We start from the raw sequence: 20,601 nt of genomic DNA, 5'->3' as shown, positions 1-20,601 counted from the left end.
AAATTATATTTTGTGTATATTTTATCCAAATTTTGTGCTTTATCCATAGGACCTGTTTTGTCCCTATTCTATTCTGAAATCTATATTTTTATTAAAGCTATGTATCTCAGTTTTAAACATTAATGTGAAGTGTTCTGTGAACATGACGCTTCCAGCACCAGGAATGAGGCTAAACGTCACACCCAGCTGCCTCTGAGGCCAAAAACCTGTCATTCCCTCCTCTGAACATGAACCGTATTTTCCGGACTATAGAGTGCGCCTCACTATAAACGGCACCCACAAAGTTTAAAAAAAAAAAAAACTGGAAATGTACCTACTATATAAGCCGCACCAGGCTATAAGCCGCTGGTATCTCCACCGCTCTCGGTTTTCCACATCTGCTATTAAGGGTGCAGCCCTGCGTCTCCAGTGCCAAACCATGGATTCGTTCACGCTAAGCTTAGTGCAGCGACTATCGATCTTTACTGCCAGATCGATAACCTCTAACTTAAAAGCTGCATCATATGAGTTTGAAAACATTTCTCTGTCATGAATACTGCTAGCATGTGCTTGTTCTCAATGAAAATCAGCACTTTCTTCTTTGATTTCTAATTCTGACTTTCAATGATTCACTTCCTGCTAAAGCTCCCCCTGGTGGCTGAAGAAAATTCCACAGAAAAGCCGCACCGGGCTTATAAACCGCATGGTTCAAAGAGTGGGGGGAAAGTAGCGGTTTATAATACGAAAAATATGGTAGCTTTTCTCTAAAACATCCATGTTGACAAAATTGAAGGTGTTTTTGGATCAGAGATTCTTCTTTCATCTGCACCCTCCAAGTCCTTGGCTGTGTGAAACTGTCCCCACTCAGGACAGACACACCGATGTAAAAGAAGGTTCCAGTGGCTCCTGGGCTAATTCTGCTCATTCTGACCATTTTGTTTTCAACTTAGGGGATAGTTTGGGTTTGTGGTCGAACCTCGGACGCAACTGGGTGTTCCACAAGGACGGTATTCCCAAACATATTAAAGCTGGTTTGAAATGGGTAAAGCAGGCCAAGCTTTAAAACGGATGCCGCCATCAGACCCAAAATCCACACAACTTCAAATCCAGTGCTAAATGCAGTCCACATCTATTTCCCTTACACCAAATATGACTGTTGGGTGTTTTGAAGAGGGTCACGGATTAAAATTAAGTCATGGCTTTTGTGGTTTGAATTTAAATTACTAATATATGACTATTACATTTTAAAAAGTAGTTATTTTTATCCTGTGACACACACCAAGATAATTGATCGTTTGCATTTGATGTTATGCTATTGAGAGAGCAACCCACTCTGCCACGATTGACGTCATAACAACTTGTTAAACTTGTCAAAAAGCAGACATTTGGTAGACTAATCGCTTTTATTTAGTTGATTTCAGTGTAAAAATGGTAAGTAACAGCAGTATTGCATTATGTAGCAGGTATGTTTCTAATTACACTGAGTTACAAAAAACAAATATTTTTTTAGAAGTTGTTTGTTTTTTTTCAATTGAATTAGGTCTATTTTGCACCGCTAAATCCAAAAATGACATTCATTTTTCTCAATCAGGTCAGGTTTTTATTCTAATTTGATTTAAAGAAATCCGACCGTCTGACTAAATTGATGACATTTTTGTGACATTATCGGTTCGTTTCCGTTAAAATTTTCTCATCCGAGAAAGGTTTTAAGAGAAAATAAAATAGTTTTAATTAAAGGTCACAAACTTGGATTTCTGTAAATTGAATAGTAAACACTGATAAGGGTAAGTATTGAACATTACATCTTCAGCTCTCCTCCTGCTCATCACTCATTGATCCCAGATTGTCAGGAAACCAATCCAGATGTGAGAACAAATCAAAAGCTTTTGAGCACCTAGACTTTTGCATACTTTCAAGTGGTAGAAAACGTGGCGTGAATTCTGCCGAAATTTGTGATTTGATCAAATCAACAGACGCGTCAGGAAGCCATGGATCCATTTCCAAGCTAGCTATTTCCAACTTTCAGAAATGGCACTATGAGAGAGAACTAGGTGTGCTACTAACACAAACAAATTAGCTCGACTTGAACAAGTGGAAGCCATGGTTACGTTGGCAAAAACAACTCGGGGAAAACAATCTCAACACTCCCGTCCCTCACTTCCAACGTAAAGTCATGACGCCCCAACGTAATTAGGTGACTTAGTTGCTAACGTTCAATTACATTTAACGCCCCACTAAAATCTGTTGACTCACTGTCTTGTTTATTTACCACTTTTGAATTGAATTTGAGCTGACAAACATAAGAAAACACCAACATCAGAGCTAAACAATGAGGCGTTATGCTTCTCATCCAGTGTGAGATGGGAGTAAATTTGTCCCGTTAGTTGCTATAGAACCAAACTAAATCTCTCATTCGGTTGCAGGACGGTTGCTTTTATAGAAATGTGTCGGAGTGAATTATGCAACTTTATTTCCCTGCAGAGTACAAGAGGAGCAGTAAAGGCAACCGAAGCAAAGTCTTATGTTATCGGGTCTGTTTCTGACTCAGATTCTGTCCGGCATCACAGCCAACGACAACGCCAAGATTCAGCCGTGGAAAACAGTCTTATCACATTTCTCTCTAAACTACTGTTTTACATCATTTTCCCTTCTGGTATCAAAGAAACATAGTTCATATTTGAACACTGTCAGAGTAAGGTTCACTTGCAATGACTTTGACCTAAATGTAGCTCCTAATAATATCAAGAAAATAATCTTTAACTGGCAGAAACAAGCAGAAAGGGCTTTTTAGTCTCTTTAGTTCATACAAAGATTCACATAAGAGTTTCGATATGAATTTTAAAGATTATCTAAAATTCAACTAGCATAACTAAACGGTACAACCGTAGCACCTTTGAAAGATTGCAGCAAGACTGAGTGAAGGAACAGATCTTATAGAAAATAAGACTTTATAGAAAATACCCTACAAGTGGAGGACATTCAAAGCTGCCAGTTCAACATGAAAGCAGACTGCAAGGTGCTAAAGGAATTCTCAGGAAATATCAATGCTAGCAAATTTTTGGGAACCAGGAAGAGATGGGCGTACCAAGTGTGTCATATGCTGAGGCTACAATCCTCAGCACAGTCCCAGCCCCAGGCATGTTTTCCCCTTCTCTCTTCTGGCTTTTGTGGCCACTAGTGCCACAAAAACCTTTAAAAATGTGAGAGATGGTAAAAGTTTAACAGTCATGGGAGGTGTACAAGGAGTAAATCTTTGTAACCTAACAAAAACAATTAAACAAACAATTAAAAGTGAATATATGCTATATGTAGGCCTGTTGCACTATGCACTAAATCAATTAATCGACTGATAAATTAGAACAAACTCGATTACTTTAATTTGCATGATTTATCGTTTTTCTCTTTTCTCTCTATACCAAAAACTGAATGATAAAAATCTTCAGTTTGGTGTTTTCGTTTCAACTAGCCACTTTTTCTTTTTTTGAAGGAGAAGTTTTGTTTATGGAGACTTCATAATTCATTTTATTTGTTGTTTTGTTAATTTATTTTGGATATTTAAAATATCTTCCAGCTCCAGTGTTAAATGTTCATTAGTATTTAAGGCTTACTGATCTTTGAGAATATGTTATTTCATTATTATGCCATTATTGTCATTGCATTACTTGACAACAACAATAGTATTGTTTATCACGATAACCTCTGGGACAATTTATCGTCTAGCAGCATTTGTTATTGTGACAGGGCTAACTATATGGAGTGAAAATTTGGCCGAAACCAAACACAATATTCAAGAAAAAGAGTGGTATCCAACCTGCTGAGCACAGAACTGGAAGTTTCCTGATGTGGGTTTTGGATTCTTTGCTGCTTCAGCACCTGACCAACTCATCTTCATCAACTCCACCGTGAATTAAGTTGTGGATCAAAGAGAAAAATATGAGATCATCATGTGTAAAAGACGATTAAAGTGGAAGCAAAGCAGGACCTTGCAACATGTCCATGACCCCAAAACATGCCAGTAAATCCGAGGACTGGCTTAAGGAATGCATTAGCCGAGAAACAGAGTCACGGCCAACGTCAAAGATCAGATCTGATTCTCATTAAGATACTGCAGGACGACTTCAAATGGGACGAACACACAAAGAAATCCGTAAAACATCTCAAACCAAGAGTGAGGAGTAAGGCAAACCTTCCTCACACCGATTATCAAAGACTGGAACCCGCCGAACTGAGGAGGCAAGACTGGCTATCAAAGGATATCATTTGTAAGTAATGGTAACTAAAAGACTTTGGTTTCCAAAGGTAAATTAAAAAAGAAAAAAAAAGGTAAGACATCAAAGTGTGAAAATTTCTTCCGTCCCGTCGTTACCCAGTTCGCTCTCTCCTCCCAGATCACCAAATCCTCTCCAGAAGGTCCTGATGTGGTAAAACCCCACCTGCCTAGCAAATTGGGGAGCTTAAAAGTTATTTACAGCTAAATTCTTGGCCTTTTCCATTTGGCAGCAATCGTCCGCTGTAGCATAGGTGACAAAGTGTTTTTATCTACTGAGAGAAAACAGCCCCTCCCCGGTTCTGCCAACAATATATGTGGTTCAGACCCACCCGGAATCTCATAATCAAAACCAAACATATTCGGACTGAACACGGCGAAATGCAATTATCGGAACACACCAGGAAAACATCACAGATACCCGAACTTGTTATACTTTCCGTAATGAGGCAGAGTCTGACATGACGCCGAGCCAAACAGGAGATAAAAGATAAATTAGAGTATTAAATACATCCTTCTCAGTACCTTTTAACGACAAATAATGTAGGAGTAGTAACAATGGGGAGACGGGGAGAGAGAGAGAGAGAAAGAGAGAGAGAGAGAGTGTGTTAGCATTTCCCGACACTGTCATGATTTGACAGTCACCTTTTCCTTCCGTCAAATCAAGACGGTGTGTTTCGGTTGGTTTCGGCTGGGAAACAATGAGCAATGAGATTCTCACATTTAACAAGCCAAATTCCCCCAGCATGCACAGTATCCCACACGGTCGAGCCAGAAAAACACGAACCCCTGAGTTCTCTCTGCAACACTCATAAAATAAGTGAAACGCAACCCCTGTTGTGCAACCATTACAGCTTCACAAAAAAAAAGACTTTGCCATCACTGGCAGGGAATTTATTCCAGCCTGGGTTTTGGCATTCAAACAAGATAAGCAAATATCATTATAAAAATAATAATTTTTATACGCCTCCGTAAAGGTTTAAAAACGAGCTATTTTAGCCAGGCAGTAAGAAAATCTGTGAATTTCACCTTCAACAGTGGATCTAAATCTCACACCTTCCAACTTTCTTTATTAGTTTGGAGAATATTCCACTTCTGGACGGAGTTTGAGTAATAAAACAATCATATAAACACATAATAAACCGCTGATCCCAATTTTAGATTTATCACACCTATCAGGTGGTGCCCAAATAAAAGACTGTTATTTAGCATGTGTGCTGATGTACGTCCCAGAAACACTGGACATTACTGACGAACATTAAGCCACATGGTTATGATCCAGTAAGAAAAATATTAGTACGTCTTGCTCTTTTTCACACTTTCAGATACAAACACTTTTCAGAGCATTTTCAGCTGTAAGATCCTTGGAGTATGTGCCGAGCATGTATGAACATCATGTCTTGCCACAGATTTTCGACTGGATTTACGTCTGGACTTTGACTAGGCCAGTCAAACACATGGATGGTGTTGTTTCTGCTCATGTATTTTAAGCCTGGCGGGCCACCAGGCTTTACTTGCTGCCCCACCAGACTAAGCATTCTTTGTTTATAGGTTATAGGTTCTTTCTAAACACCGGTAACAGTGATAATAAAGACGTGTTAAAGAGTCTCTTTGGTGAAACAGATGGAAGCACAATGACATCATTATGGTCAGTATGTAAACACACAGGAAATCTGAGGTCAGGGGTCATTTTTTATTCTTTGGAGCTCCGTAACCACTTGCTGTCGACACGCTAGCAATGTCGGCGAATAAAGATAAAAAAATCAAAAAGAACTCTTTAAATAGGATAAAGCAACTGGAGTGTGTATTTTAATTGTACTTTCTTATATTTGCCTTTTTTAAGACTTAATAGTTGGTGTTAAGGCATTGTTAATAGTGTCGTCCAATAATACGTAATCGCTTAGTCATACTTTCAAATTTACTGTTAACTTTAAATGTTTTTTTTAATTCAAAAACACAGCAGGCTACTGGATGACTGCACTTGGTTGTTTTTAAATTCAGACGAGACAGAAGTTGTCAATCTTTGTACCAGAGTCCTTGAACAAGAAATTCCTTTTCTTCAGTCACTTTATCTGGACGGCTCTAAATTTGCCCGCAGCAATAAAGCAAAGAACCTTGGACCTGGTCCTGGACTTGAATATAAGTGAAAATCTCTAAAATCATAAACAATGGCTCCCTAGGGGGCGCTGTAGATCCAGCCTATCGGTCAGCAGAGAAGAATGGGAGAAAATAATGTGTTGAGCTTGTAGAGATATAAGAAGACACGAGAGGCTGTGATTGCAGCCAAAATGCCCCAAAAAGTTCTTAGTTAAGGACAATGAATTGTATTTTTATTTAGGGATTTTTTTTCTTCATTTTATTAAATATTCAAATAGGCCTGTCACAATAAGCAATAAATCAATTAATCACATGATAAATTAAAATGAGCTCTATAATTTCTATTTGCATGATTTATCGTTTTTCTCTTTCCACCAAAAACTGGATGATAAAAGTCTTCAGTCTGGTGCTTTGGTCTCAACTAGACTGTTTTTGAAGGACTATTTCGTTTACAGAGACTTCAAAATGAATTTTATTTGTTATTTCTGTTGTTCATTTTGTGTATTTAAAATGTCTTCCCGTTCCAGCGTTAAATGTTTGTTAGAATTTAAAGATTTTTGGTATTTAAGAATGCGTCCTTGCATTACTACGCCACCACCATTTGTATCACTTGAAAGCGGTCTCAAAATAACGATGTTATCGTTTATCGCAATAACTTCTGGGGCAATTTATTGTCCAACAAAATCTGTTATCCTGACAGGCCTCTGTATACAAAAGACTTCCCACAAATTCTTTCCACAAACTGTGAGAGGAAAATTATTGTAATCAACTTTTTAACAACAACAACAACAACAACAAGTGTCCACTATAATAAAATGTGGAAAAAGTGACTCCAGTACATGTGTGGTACGGCAACCCTGAACTTGGCAAAGGCCATGATGCATCACTGCGGTCTCTTTTCAACCCGAAGGATCTACATTTTCCAATATAAGGTACCAAATTCACATCTTCTATATGAAAGGCAGTATGGAGAAAAACATAATTTAATGAACCCTCTTTTTTCTCTGTATGATTCTGAAGCAGAACAAAACAGGCTCTCATCATTAGGCCAAAAAAAAAAAAATTGCAGGTCTCACCCTGACTTGACTATTGCTGGGAAGAAGTGTTTCTATTCTCAGGCAGATTACGGACCGCTCAAGTTCACTGACTGTGCATCTGTTTGTAGAAAGTCGGAACTGTGCGCCAAGATCTCCGCTATTGTGCGACAGGCTTGTTATCGTGGTGAGACAGCAACAACAAGCAGTGCAACAACAACGCGCATTCTTCTACATGTCCATTAAATGCTTCCTTTTGTCAATAATCTCCGACTGTTTATAGGACTCTTTAAATTATGAGCCCTCCACTGAGGAACAACAAACCAATGAAAGTTTGTCCTCCGCCGTCTGGGCTGACGTTGAACCTTTGTGAGCGAGGGTTTTCCTTCGTATCCATTAATTAGTGGAGTTATCAGAAACTCTGTAATGTGAATGCCCAGACACTTACTGCTTTAATGTTGTAGGTAAAGTGTAAACACCTGCAGGTTTCTGGCGCTCGGTTTTTACAAGTTACCGAAAACAGCATTTACACTATAGGACAGAATGTACAGAATACACAGAAAAGACGAGCTACAATAATCAGACAGTAGATAATATACTAATAAACAAAACAAAACTGCCAGTTAAGATATTGAAACATCTAAATATTTTTTTTCAGACGAGAGAAAAGCAAAAACTGAAGTAGGAGGAGAAGCTCATAAAGTCACAGCATCCATCCATTTTCTGAACACCCTTGTCCCTCAATGGGGTCGGGAGGGGTGCTGGTGCCTATCTCCAGCTAACGTTCCGGGCGAGAGGCGGGGTACATCCTGGACAGGTCGCCAGTCTGTCGCAGGGCAACACAGACACACAACCATGCGCACACACACACACCTAGGGGCAATTTAGACAGACCAATTAACCTAACAGTCATGAATTTAAGTCACAGCAATAGAAAAAAAACTAATATTCATCTTGGCATATCTGACTATCAATAGTTTATGTATTTTGAATAGGTCTCATAAGGCTGCGGGCTCTATTTAATGCTAAACAGTAACTGATTTGTGACGTGACCATAGCATTTTATACATATTTCACTGGCCTGTATTTACATATAAGTGCGACCTTATGAAAGTAAATTGGAAACGTTGAATTTGACTCCAAAGACCCTTTTCATCTGGGATTTAAAAGTTGATTTAGATTCTATCAGAGGTTTTTTTTACTCTGTTACAGCTTGTATTCTTTCTCTTGGTCCAGGATCTTTAGGTTCCACACTGGATCTGTTTGATCCAGAGCAGAACCGAGCGACTATGTTGGCTACGTTGAGGTTTCAGCAGCATTCATTCAACATTTGTTGAATGTTAATTAAATGTTAATTAATGTTAATTAAATATAGTTTCTGTCAGTTAACATTTTTATCGTACATGTATATTAGTGTGTCGTCTGCATACATTTGAATGTTGGATGTTTGACATTCAGATGGAAGATCATTTCTGTAAAGAGAAAAACACTAATGGCCCAAGAGTGGATCCCTGTGAGACATCTCTGAACAAATTGATTCTGGCTGTCTCATATTCATTACATGACTAAAAGTCAATGAGTTTTAAAGTGAAAAATGAAATCCACTTTGCTCGGTCAGTAATATTTCATGTTTAATGGCTTCAAATGCTTTCTTGAGATCAAGAAACAACCACAACACATTTGTCCAGCAGATATTTTAACATTTTCTGTGAGGGAGCATTTGTCATTTTCTATAGAACTTTGAAACCAGATTGGGTGAAAGGAAGCTGAGTACATGTTCAGAAAGGCGATTATTTGTTGAGTTATGAGTTTCTCTGCAAATTTAGACGTTTCTGGTAGCATATTGACAGGCCTGTGATTTCAAACGAATAAATGTTCTCCACTTTGTCAGATCAGCGTTCTCTTAGCTGACTTTGATGCATAGGGAACACTGCCTGAGAATTTTAATTATAGAGTATTTTTTGTTATTGGAAACCAATTACTTCATTTGTTGTGAATGAGTTGAGTGATTTTATGTTTTGTTTTTTTTTTTTTTTGTTTTTTTAAGTTTTAAAAGTTCAAGTTCTGTGACATTTCCTGAGCTAAAAGCTGGTCTTATTGTATTTTTTTTTTTTTGGAACAATATTTAGGTTTGTTGTTGGCTGGAAAACCATAGGCGATGATTTACACAGAGTCGATAAGGAAATTGTTAAAAGTTATCTGTTACTTCCTTAGAAACTATCTGTTTATCCTACCATCTGTGGAGTTTTTCCTTTATTTTTAATTTACCCCGTCAATTTTCCCAGCTGGTTCCAAATGACTTTAGAAATTTCCCTTTGCTTCCTCTAGTATGACCAAGAAAATCTCTACTTCGGCCACATTTACAATCACTTTAGTCTATTGTTGTGAACAATTATCCTAGCAAATTTCATTTTGATCCAATGTATGGCGAAGAATCCTGACTTGCGTCGCCGGCTGCTAGGCCACGATGAAAACAGATCAGTGCTCGAGACCGAAGACAGGATTAATGAACTGGATAACGTCCTCAGCGTCTTTTGAAGTGGTGAGAAGAAATATAAATCCAAAGCTGATGCCGGGATAAGGAGACATGTTCTTCCTCTTCCGATATGACTCTAAATCTGATTAACAGCGTTCTCTGTCACTAATGCTCCGTCCTGGCTGCAGAACAGTCGGCCTGTGTCCGCCGGCCTGGGAAGAAACGCCCAGTGTGTGCGTCCATCACGTACTGCAGCCGGATTAGAAGTCCCTGTTGCTCGCTCCGGACCACACACTTGCTCAAATCAAAGCGAACCAAAAAAAAATATGAGCCAGAAGCAGAGGCTAAATCTGCAGAGGGAGCCCGATAAGGAGGCGGAAACGTCGCAGCCGTTTTGAGGATTAAAGAGAGTAGTAACTCATTCAACATGCGTCACGTGAGTTTCCTTGACTTCAAACTGACATTGGAGGGGGAAAAAATAAAAATAAAAACGTAAATACAGGCAACCCCACACCCCCCCCAACCTATCAGCAGGATCTACAGAGAGAAGAAAAGGTTGAGTAAAATCATGACGATTCCTGACGGGAACTCCAGGCCTGACTCATGTAGGATGGCTGCTTTCCATTAACCTGATTACGAAGTCCTGAAATTGAGCATGAAATGAATTTTCCTAATCATGCGCTTATCTGAGGGAATCAACATATGCAAGCAATATGACTTGTCAGAGGTGGAGTGACCGTTCAAGGCATTTGGTAGAGTCCAATACAATAAAAGTGGAGCCCTGGTGTCTGGAACGATTTCTACATCTTTTATCTTTTGTTGTTTTGTTTTTTTATAATTAAAAACATAATGTTTTGTAAAAGAAAAAAATAAGAAACTGTGCAATCATCCTAAGGATTTTTTTTCTGTGTTTTGCTTTTCCTCTTCCTGTTGGTTTACGATGATTCTTAAGTGTGTTTTGGTTAAATCACAATCCACTTAAATTTGTTCAAGATCTTTGCTTTTTTTTTCCCCATCTGGCAGATTTAGATTTAAAAGGATTTCCATTTCATCAAGAATTTTGTTTTCTGATTGCATAATAATAAATCATCTTTTGAGAGAGGAGACAAACATCTCTCAAAAGATGATATGTCAAAGGGAACTGGCATGCATTTAATTTAAAAATGATTTTTTTTTTTTTACATTTTAATGAAAACTTCTTCATACCCTTCACAATAACTATTGCAAGCTATCAAAGTAGAAAATAATCTGCATTTTCTACAGAGGTACATCAGGTGTTCATTTAGACTTTTGCAACAGAAACCAAATACAAAAATGAACCGCCTGCCACAGAGCACTAAATCTGAATCTTTCTGTTGTTGGGGAAATCGACCTGGAGTTGATTTCAGTAGAAACCAGGAATGCAAAGTTCCTCTGTTTACTTTTTGGTTCCATCTTGAAACATGTTAGAAATGTTGGCAGCTTTTTGGGAGACTCTGTGTTGCTGTGAAGGTCTGCATTCTCTGGTCAATACACAGAGAGAGAGAGAGAGAGAGAGAGAGAGAGACTGATGTTTACAGCTAGCAATGCTAACTATGCTAATGTGGCTAATATGAAAAGTTAAAGACAGAAACTGAAATGACTTTGTCAATGCTCTCTTATTCACACTGCGGGACTTTGATATAAATAATTGATAAACAGACTTTTCACAACATTTCACAAAACCAAATTGCAATCTACTAAAACCGGTGTCAGCAGACTCCAGGTTTAAATAAACCAGAGATCAGAAATGTGCCTCAACTCTCCAATTGTTGATCTTTGTTTTGAGAAATATGACTTCTTCAAGCTGCCATTCTTTTAAAACCTTGACTTTTCCTGCTTTTTCTTTTCTAAATCATCAGAGTGCGGCTAACACAAACCCACAAAATTCCCACAAACTCCCCTGCATTTGTTTTGCTGTTCTCGTTGCTGTTTGTTATGGTTGGACAACCACACCGCTCACTTCAGAGGGTCTAAACATCTCAGCTGGAGACCTTGACCTTCTAGATTTGGGTCTAAATGACCAAATATGCAGCATGATGGAGCAATAAAACAAAGTTTACTTCTCTGGGCTACCCGGCTTGTTGAGCATGTTTAGAGTCTCTGATGACACAAAAGTGACAAATTTGAGTAAGACCATGATTGCTCTGCCTGAAATGTCAGCTTATATTTTCAATACTTTCTATTTTTAATGCATCATGTGCTCTTTTACTATTATTATTACGTTATGAATACAATCGTCTAACATTCTGAAAGGAAATCTAACCTGAGCCTCATGCAACCAAATATTACAAGAAAAAGATATTCAAATTCTGACGTGTGACAAATCTTTGACATTTACAAGAGCAGTGTCGTTTTTCCCTCCTCCATACAACACTGGACCAACTCTACACCCTCAGCAGGGCTCTGGAGGGGGTATGAGCATTAGCCTAAACATTTTTTTTTAGACTTGGAGAAAGCGTTGGACTGTATCTCATTGGGAGTCTTGTGTGGAGAACTTTGAGATGATGGGGTGCCAGGCCCCCTTGACACGGACTGTCGTTACATGACCAGAGCTGGGTCTGAACTGCCGTCAGCAAGTCGGACTCATTTCCAGAGAGAGTTGGACTCTGCCAAGGTTGCCCATTGTAACAGGTTCTGTTCATAACTTTTATAAACAGAATGTAAAAGTCTCGATTGTCTCGGCGCAGTCGAGTGGTTGAGACGATCCGTCCAGGTGGCTTCATTATTGCGTCTCTGCTTTTTGGAGGCAATGCGGTCCTACTGGCTTCATCAGATCATGATCTGAAGCTTCCACTGGAACGGTTCGCAGTCAAGTGAGAAGCAGTCAAGATAAAAAAAATTTTAAAAAATCAGCACCGTTAAATCCAGAAACTTGATCTTGAGGCAGTTAATGGTAGAGTTCCTTCCAGGTCTTTCCCCAAGTGGAGGAGTTCATGTATCTATGGCTCTAGTTCATGATTGAAGGGAAAATGGAGTGGGACATCAATAAGGGTAGTGGTGTGGCATCTAAGTGATGTGGGTCTATCATTGTGGTGAGAGAGCTAAACCAAAAGGGGAAGCTCTGGATTTACCGCTTTGTCTCTGTTCCTTTGCTTTCTTTTGGTCACAAGCCAAAAGAACAAGATTGCGGATACAAAAGCCTGAAACGAGTTTCTTACGAAGGGTTTCCCTTGGAGATGGGGTGAGAAGTGCAGTCATCCAGTAGAATATCATTATTGAGTCTACATCAAGAGAACCCAGGCATGTTCCAAATTTGAGAAGACACAGAGGAAGACCCAGGACATGTTGGAGGGACTATGTTTCTCAGCTAATCTGGGAATGCCTTGGGGATTCCTCTGAAGGAACTGGAACAAGTGGGTAAAGAGAGGAAGGCCTGGATCTTTACCCTGGATTAAGCAGAAGATAACGGTAGGATGGTTGAACATATTCAAAATCAAGAAATGCAATGGGACATCCGCAGCCAAACTGAATAAAAAGGTGCTTCTCATAACATAACAGCTGTCTAATAGCGTTGACACCTGCCTTTACTTTCAGATCGACTTCAGCTTTCACACATCTTTTCTTTCTTTCAATAAAACCTGAGACCTGCGTGCTGCGAGCTTAATTAGAGCCACCGGCCGACTGTACACATGCACGTTGCATCCATCGGCGCACAGATGCAGACCACTCACACCTGCAGCAAAGGCTGTGATCTACATCACAGCAATAAAAAAACTGCTTTCCTGCTGAACCGTGTGGCTTTTTCTCTCCCAACATGAAGGCATGCATTCCTGGCCAACCCCGCCACCCATGCCTGGCTCTTCACCTGTGCTGCTCGGTGAGTTTACGAGTCCTCGCTGATGCCGTCAGCAAAGTATGCACGCCGACCGTTTGTTGCATCCCTCAGCGAGCACTACCAGGTTGATTTGATGAGGAGAACTAAGGATGCTTGGCTACGTAGGACATCCTCATCAAGCTGAATTCATGACAAAGATATTTGTGGACGCGGCGCCTGTCCGCCATCTGTCTCATTAGTGTGCAAATCCTCCCCCCCCCCGGTTAGTAAGGTTTAAAAAATGTGCTTAAAAACTGACTCGTAGGACACGGTAAGTTTAACTTCTACATTTATTGTCGCCCCCACCCCGCTCTCATCCCCCTTTGCCCCCTCCCACCTCCATGTTTATGAAGACGGGGCAAAAACAATTACAGAACACCTTGAAGTGACCACAGGTGCAACTAGGGTCAGTTCCACCTCCTTCCTCTGCCTTCAACATCAGAGTTTTTAATTGTTTTTAATTTTAATACAATTAAAGAGAATTATGGGGATAAACAATGCATGTTGGAAAAAGTTGGTTTCTTAATCAAATTTTACGTACATATCAGATTTTGCAAATTTGGCGTTTATGTTCTATTCTCAGATTTCAGAAACATGCTCTGATTGGTTGGTTTCTTTTGCCAAGCATGAACATAAATGTCTTACTTTGGAATAAATTAGTTATTATTGACTTTGTAGGTAAACATAAACCTACTGTATACTACCTGATGTACCAGACTGTAAATAGCTACAGTTTAAAAAACCCCAAAGTATTTTGCGTCATACTATTTAAAGTCCTTTAGCATATGCTAAAGAAAGTGACTGTATACAATACAATACAAAGCCCTTAAATTCTATGCACTGCTGGTCAGCTGCCTGAAAGGTGACTTCTAGACCTATGTACTTATGTGTTAGTACACTGACCATTTGTTTACATGAAAGATCAATATATGTATATAGCTTACACATATAAATATAAGGGTGGTTAAACAATGACCATTTTTAATCAGGAATGCTGAGATTTAATCATGATTAATTGTTAAAAAATTGAGTTGATGATTTCTAAAACCAATTAGAACTGTCGATTAAAGCAGGTGGAATATGTTATAACTTCTCACATCTTTGATTGCTTTTGTACTTATCACTGCTCACGTTTTGTTTTTGTCTTTTCATTTTAGTTTAGTGTAGCTTCAGTCGTGACTAAGCCGCATGTAGAGTTAGGCTTCGTTATGTTGTTTTGTCTACAACAGTAAAATAATTTAGCCGTTCTTCTTGTGCTCCGATTGGCTCTGTTTTCAGAGACGACTTTTTTAAGAAGCGGGAAGAGGGGAGGGATCGGTCTTGTAGAGAAAGGAAGGAAGAAATCATGTTCAAACTATATATATATATATATATATATATATATATACTGAACAGGCAGAGTGCCTTATACCAAGTAGTAATTACCACTACTAGCTGCTAAAGTATTATAGGCTCAGTTTCTCCATGTTCTTGAACCTCCAGGTTAAAAGTCTCCACTTTGTGGATGCTGGTGGTCAGTGAGCTGCAAGAGGACGAAATGGATGCAGAGTTCATGTGTTGGGAGGTGATTCCTACCATTCCTGGCTGGAGCTTGTACAAAGTCACACCAAACAGACGTACAGCCACACGCTTTTTACTGCGTTTCTCTTTGTTGTTGTCGAACTGATTGCAGTGTGGTTTGGAGAAGTTTGCCTAAAACCAGGCACAAAAGAATCTCTCCTCCTGAAGTGGACGACATGAAAGTTCAGCTCATCAGAAGAAGAGCTGGTCAGGTTGTCAGTCATGTGAGATTTGGGGTGAAACCTTCCAAGTGAATTCCAAAATGGAAAACCCCAAAGGCAACCAAACCTTTTTTGGGGTTTTTTTTTGCACCTGAGTCAACCATAACCCCCCCCCCCCTCCCTGCTTGAACTATTTTCACCAGGAGGAAAACGACGGATAGAGACAGCACAAAATCCGCTGCGCCTCCGTCCCCACAGACCTCACCACGTTTTGTATTCGAGAAGGTTTCAAAGACATTGTGAAACGGTTCCCGTATGTGAGAGGGCATTACATATTCCCCCCCCGCCGTGAGTCATCTTGTTCGCCCCCCCCCCCCACACACACACACACACACACACACAGCCGCAAATATCACGGCGCATCAGCAAACCGAAACAATACCGGTCCTCTCCGGTTCGCATCGCTCATTTCCCCTCTTCGCCTTCAGCGGTGCCACGGGTATTTGGAAAGGAACTAAAGAACACAAGAAGTGGTGGTGGGGGGGAACAAGCAGAGCAGTGTGTGGGAGGAGAAGGGAGAGAGGGAGGGGGGTGGAATAAACGGGACCAGGAGACACAACAGTGACAAAGATCTGTCTGAGAACAGGAGGAGGGAACGGGAGCAGGGATGCTGTGGGAAGTAAGGAAATATCTGGACAAACTATGCTTCGGTTTTCCCTGACTGCACTGACATGTAGGCTTTAAAACCAAGTATATAAAACACAGAAAAGAGAAGTCTTTCCTGGGTTTGAGCTGCTCATAATCCACCTGGTTGGAGACCGATCAGGTCTGGGGTTGCTGTTTCTCATTACTCACTTAGATGGATTACACCACTTTTGGAGCAAGCCTAAGGATTAAAGCCAACTGCGGGACAGCAGTGCAGTATGGAGTCCTGCTCTCTTCCAAAATAACATTTAAATAACACACACACACAAAAAACGCTTGTGAGTCGAACAGGTTCAGAAAAACTGAAGCAAAAAAGAGAAGAAAAAAAATCAAATCCTCTAAAGTGCATCTGGATCCTAGAGTGATTTTTTTTTTCTTCTTCTTTTTGTACCTGACAAGGCCATCAGCGTTTGTCTGAACCTCGCAAAAATGTTATGACTGAAGTTGGACAGACCTTGGATTTATTGCCAGGTGCCAATTCTATGATTCTATAGACAGTCACAAAAATCTCCAGATTACAAAAGCAACTAAAACACTGCTGGCTCCTGGCTATATGATTGCAAATGGATAATGCATCATCTAGCCAAAAGAAAGAAAAAGAAATACAGTAAAATACAACCATTTATCGGTAGTCAATGTAGTAAGAGTCTTAAAATAAAGTTACTTAGTGCAGAAACGATGTAGAGGAAACTCATTTTATACATCATATGCAACAAATGTAAACATGTTGATTCATCTGCTTTGGCCCAGATGAAACTGAGGTGGGTCGCCTTGGCAACGAGCACCCCATCGACGAGAAACAGGATGAATCTGTGATGCTGTGGGCTTCTTTCTACTTCAGTCTGGTTGCTACAAAGTTTTATAACTCGATGCAATAAACCATCTAAATGTTTGACCAGGCGATGGCAACTTGATGCCTGGATGGATCATTTTATCAACTGAATTAAGTTTGTTTTATTCCTGGGATTGAACTGGAACGAAGCAGACAGTCGCAGTCGGTTTTTGGTCCTCCAGGGTTTTATTTCCCCCAACATCCAGAGCTGCTGCTGCATGTTTTCCATTTCCTGCCTGATTACTCTGAATAAATGCCACTAGAGCCACAAACTCTTACAAAATAAAAATAAATAATGATTAGATTCCACAGGCTTCTGTCGTAAAGTGTAGTGGAGAGACATTTATTGTAAATTAGCACTGTGAATTGAAGTGAATTTAGAGGGTTTGGGAAGATTGTTAGAGTGGACCTCACTCTGTTACGATCCAAAGAGGGTTTTTTAATAGAAATAAGGCGGATTCTATCCGTAATGAGTTTTTCTACTCTGCTAAATCAGAAGGAAGATGATTAATCAGACACAAAATTGATCAATAATAATTGGAAAACCAGTGGGGTGAGCTGAAGTGCCTAGAGAGATTCATCTGTTTGGTTACGCTTGTGAAATGTTCCCGGAGAAGACAGGAAATGTTTTTATGTTAACAGAGATTTGATTGAAAACTATTACTGGTTTGTTTGTTTTGCCTGGTGAATAAACATAAAGTGAAAAAAATGGGGGATTTCGACTAGTTTCTTGCAAAAAACAACAATAAAAGTTTCATTTACTGTAAGGCGTTTGTACACATTATTAACAAGGGAATCAATTATTTATCTGCTTTGTAAAAAAAAAAGAGTTCTCAATTAATCCGCAAGTAAAAAAGAAAAAAAAAACATGACTATTTAAAACAGATACTAGATTCAATAAACAATTTTACGCGCGGGCGGCTCTGTGTGTGAAGTTTTTTTTCTGAAAGAGTGCAGAGTGTGCAGAGACACGCGTGGGTCCACTCACCCGCGATCCGGGCTTCTGTGCAGAGACTTGAGGCAGGTAGCAGAGGAGCAACGGGGCCAAAAAGCAAGAAAAAGTGAAGACAACAGCGCTTGGCAAAAGCATGACGGAGAGCTGGTGGCGCACCGAGAAGCGCGCAGTATCTCCAATCCGGGAAGAAAAAAAAAACCCACAAATCTAAGACGTTATTATTAATTTGAGATCCCAAAAACACATATGTATGTAGAAATATCTTCACTCTTTTCTTCTTGTAATAACTTCCTTGCTTTGTCTGTCCAACAGCTATTCACATAGTGCCGTGCACAGGAGCGGACATCATGACCGGCCGGAGACCGCGGCGGGAGGCTTCATCCACTGCGGGAGGATCAGCTGTTCATCGCGGTTTCCACAGGTTCAGTGTCGCTGCACTTTCATTTAAAAGCCAGGCTGAAGGCTGCGTCGCTGACTGACGCTCTGCCGGAGCCAATGGCGGCGCCGCCTGGTGGCGAAGCCGCGCCCATATTGAGAATAGAAAAAAAAAAGAAGAAGCTGCTGCCCAGGATCTGGTTGAGTCAAGAGAAGCTGCCAGCTGCAGAGACCCCTCAGTGTATTATCATCCGTCTTTGAGAGCAGAGACAATGGCCGAGCGACTGTGAGGTTAAACTTTGGGCTCTCATCCCCTTTCAGGGACGTATAATGCTCTATAATAGGCCAGTATCCTGCTGCTGTGACATTTAGCCTCTGTACTTGGGTTACAATGGGAAACATCTATTGAATAAAGTCAATAGCTGTCACACACAGCCCGGGGGGTCAGCCTGTGTTTGAAGATCTGCCGCTGCCGACTGGTCAGAAATGTGCTTTTTAATTCATGATTTAGTTTCATAGTTGTCGTCAAACCAGTTTCGGCATCCGGTGTGAAGGTTTTTTTTCTTTATTTAAGCATTTCATTTTTGTATTTTTCATTTGATTTGTTGACAGCAAGCTTTGGTGTTGAAGGAAATAATTTCCCTTTTTTTTCCAACATAAGCTGGTTTTGTTCAGTCATTCTTTGGTTTTGGGGAAAGTTGATCAGCTTATCAGGTTTCTGTCAACTTATAGCAGATATAGGAAGTCTGTTTTAAGTTTTTGTGATGTAACATCAACCTATGAAATAATTACCTGCTTCTTTATAAATTATCTTAAATATCCATGATGGAGGTTTAATGGTTGTTTGATGGCAATCAAAGCCGCCCTTTGGTTTTGGTCTCAGGGTAGCCACTAGCTTTCGCCTCTAGGAGGATGAACAGATGATTAAGTTAGCATATGATAACAGCAGTTTTGTGAAACTGGTTAACAATTTAGCTACAATTTTTGTAGTTAAGTTATCAGTTAACTTCAGTTGTTAAAAAAATGTTATATATATCAAATATGACTTGAAAGAAATTCAACTTTGTAATTTAGCATCTTGAAATTGGGTCTTTGTCACTTTAAAAAACACCGGCACTTTCTGAAACTCCACTTTCAGGAAGTCACTGCAGCATCGCTCCTCTACTAACCCTTTAGCAACTTTTTTACCCGTGTTTCAAAGAAGTGGCTTGTATGATGAGCTCAGCAGATGCATAGTTTCACCAGGTGTTTGCTAATTGCTGCTGGCTAGTCTGAAGGAGTCGAGTAATCGCGGGGAGGGTACCCCGCGATTACAGGGTACCCTCCCCCCCGTAATCGCGGCGGGGAGGGTACCTCTGTGAGGCAGAAACTCCGCTTGTAAATTGAAAGGGGGAGTTTTGTCCTTGAAGGCGGAGCTAAGTCCACCCAGGCATTTTGCACAGTGGAGTGGTTGCCATGGCAATTAAAGGAATTCTCAAACATGCATAAAAGAATCAAAGCATTACTCCAGGTGTGTTTTGACGAGGCACATGAAATTTGAAAAAATCAATTTTACAAATGCTTTCCCTTTAACTGAAACTCACTTTAAAAATCCTTCGCCGTCCCTTTAACTGCTTGAGTTACTGCTCTCTGTGTGAACTGTTTACATGTAACATGGTCCAACTATAAACCTTGAAGCACACTTTTCTTCTCAGTACAGGACTATAATTTACTAAGTAATAAATATATATTTTAAAATCCAGCGATGTTGCTGTCATATTTTCCCCAACTAGTGATTTTGTTATGGCCCTGCCTGACACGTGCGCTAACTGCGGCCTTTTAAAAGTGAAGCCACATCGCAGCCATCCAAACAAATCAAGCCAGTTCTGGCTGCCACATTCTCTCTCTCTCTCTCTCTCTCTCTCTCCCCCCCCTACTGAGAAGGAGAGAGCATGTTACAGGGAGACGTGGTGCAGGTGTCCAGCTCTAGTCCAACAACCTCTCACTTCTTCCAGGCTTTTAAGAGCTGAAAAGGCCCATCCGGCTCCCCACTCCCCCTCCTCCTCCCAGTCCTTGTCCCTATAGATATTTTTAATTGTTGGTTTTGACAGTTCAACGGCCCTTTGAGTGCCTCACTGAAGAGCCTTGTAATCGGAGCAATTGAACTGCTGGAGCTGGCACAATTAGGGTCACCGCTGATGATTCCTGGCTAAATGAAGGGAGGCTTCCTCGGAACGGATCGGCGACAGGAAGGGGAGGCCGGTGGGGCGGTCATATTTGGAGAGAGAACAAAAGAGGGAAGGAATGAATTCGATACTGTGAATTCTTCTTATCGGAGCAGTGTGT

At 40.2% G+C, this 20,601-nt stretch overlaps 1 protein-coding gene across 8 annotated transcripts in view; it reads right to left on the bottom strand.

Moving 5' to 3' along the window:
• The window catches only part of smoc1 (SPARC related modular calcium binding 1), a 71,909-nt gene extending 53,566 nt beyond the window's left edge, over positions 1-18,343 (bottom strand). For 3 of the 8 annotated variants that reach the window (XM_015043307.1, XM_015043310.1, XM_015043309.1), the window contains exon 1: positions 17,935-18,343. In XM_015043307.1, coding sequence (XP_014898793.1) covers positions 17,935-18,036 — 102 coding nt within the window. In that variant the 5' untranslated portion in view covers positions 18,037-18,343. The remainder of the gene's footprint in view (positions 1-17,934) is intronic. The other 5 variants (XM_015043312.1, XM_015043311.1, XM_015043308.1 and 2 more) reach the window with 3 other exon arrangements.
• Positions 18,344-20,601: the final 2,258 nt, after the last annotated feature.

The sequence above is a fragment of the Poecilia latipinna genome, unplaced genomic scaffold (genome assembly GCF_001443285.1).
Source record: "Poecilia latipinna isolate Pla-1442-1.1 unplaced genomic scaffold, P_latipinna-1.0 Scaffold624, whole genome shotgun sequence".
NCBI classification, from domain to species: Eukaryota; Metazoa; Chordata; class Actinopteri; order Cyprinodontiformes; family Poeciliidae; genus Poecilia; species Poecilia latipinna.
Note: the sequence above shows the minus strand (reverse complement) of the source record. Positions and strands in the feature narration are given on the sequence as shown.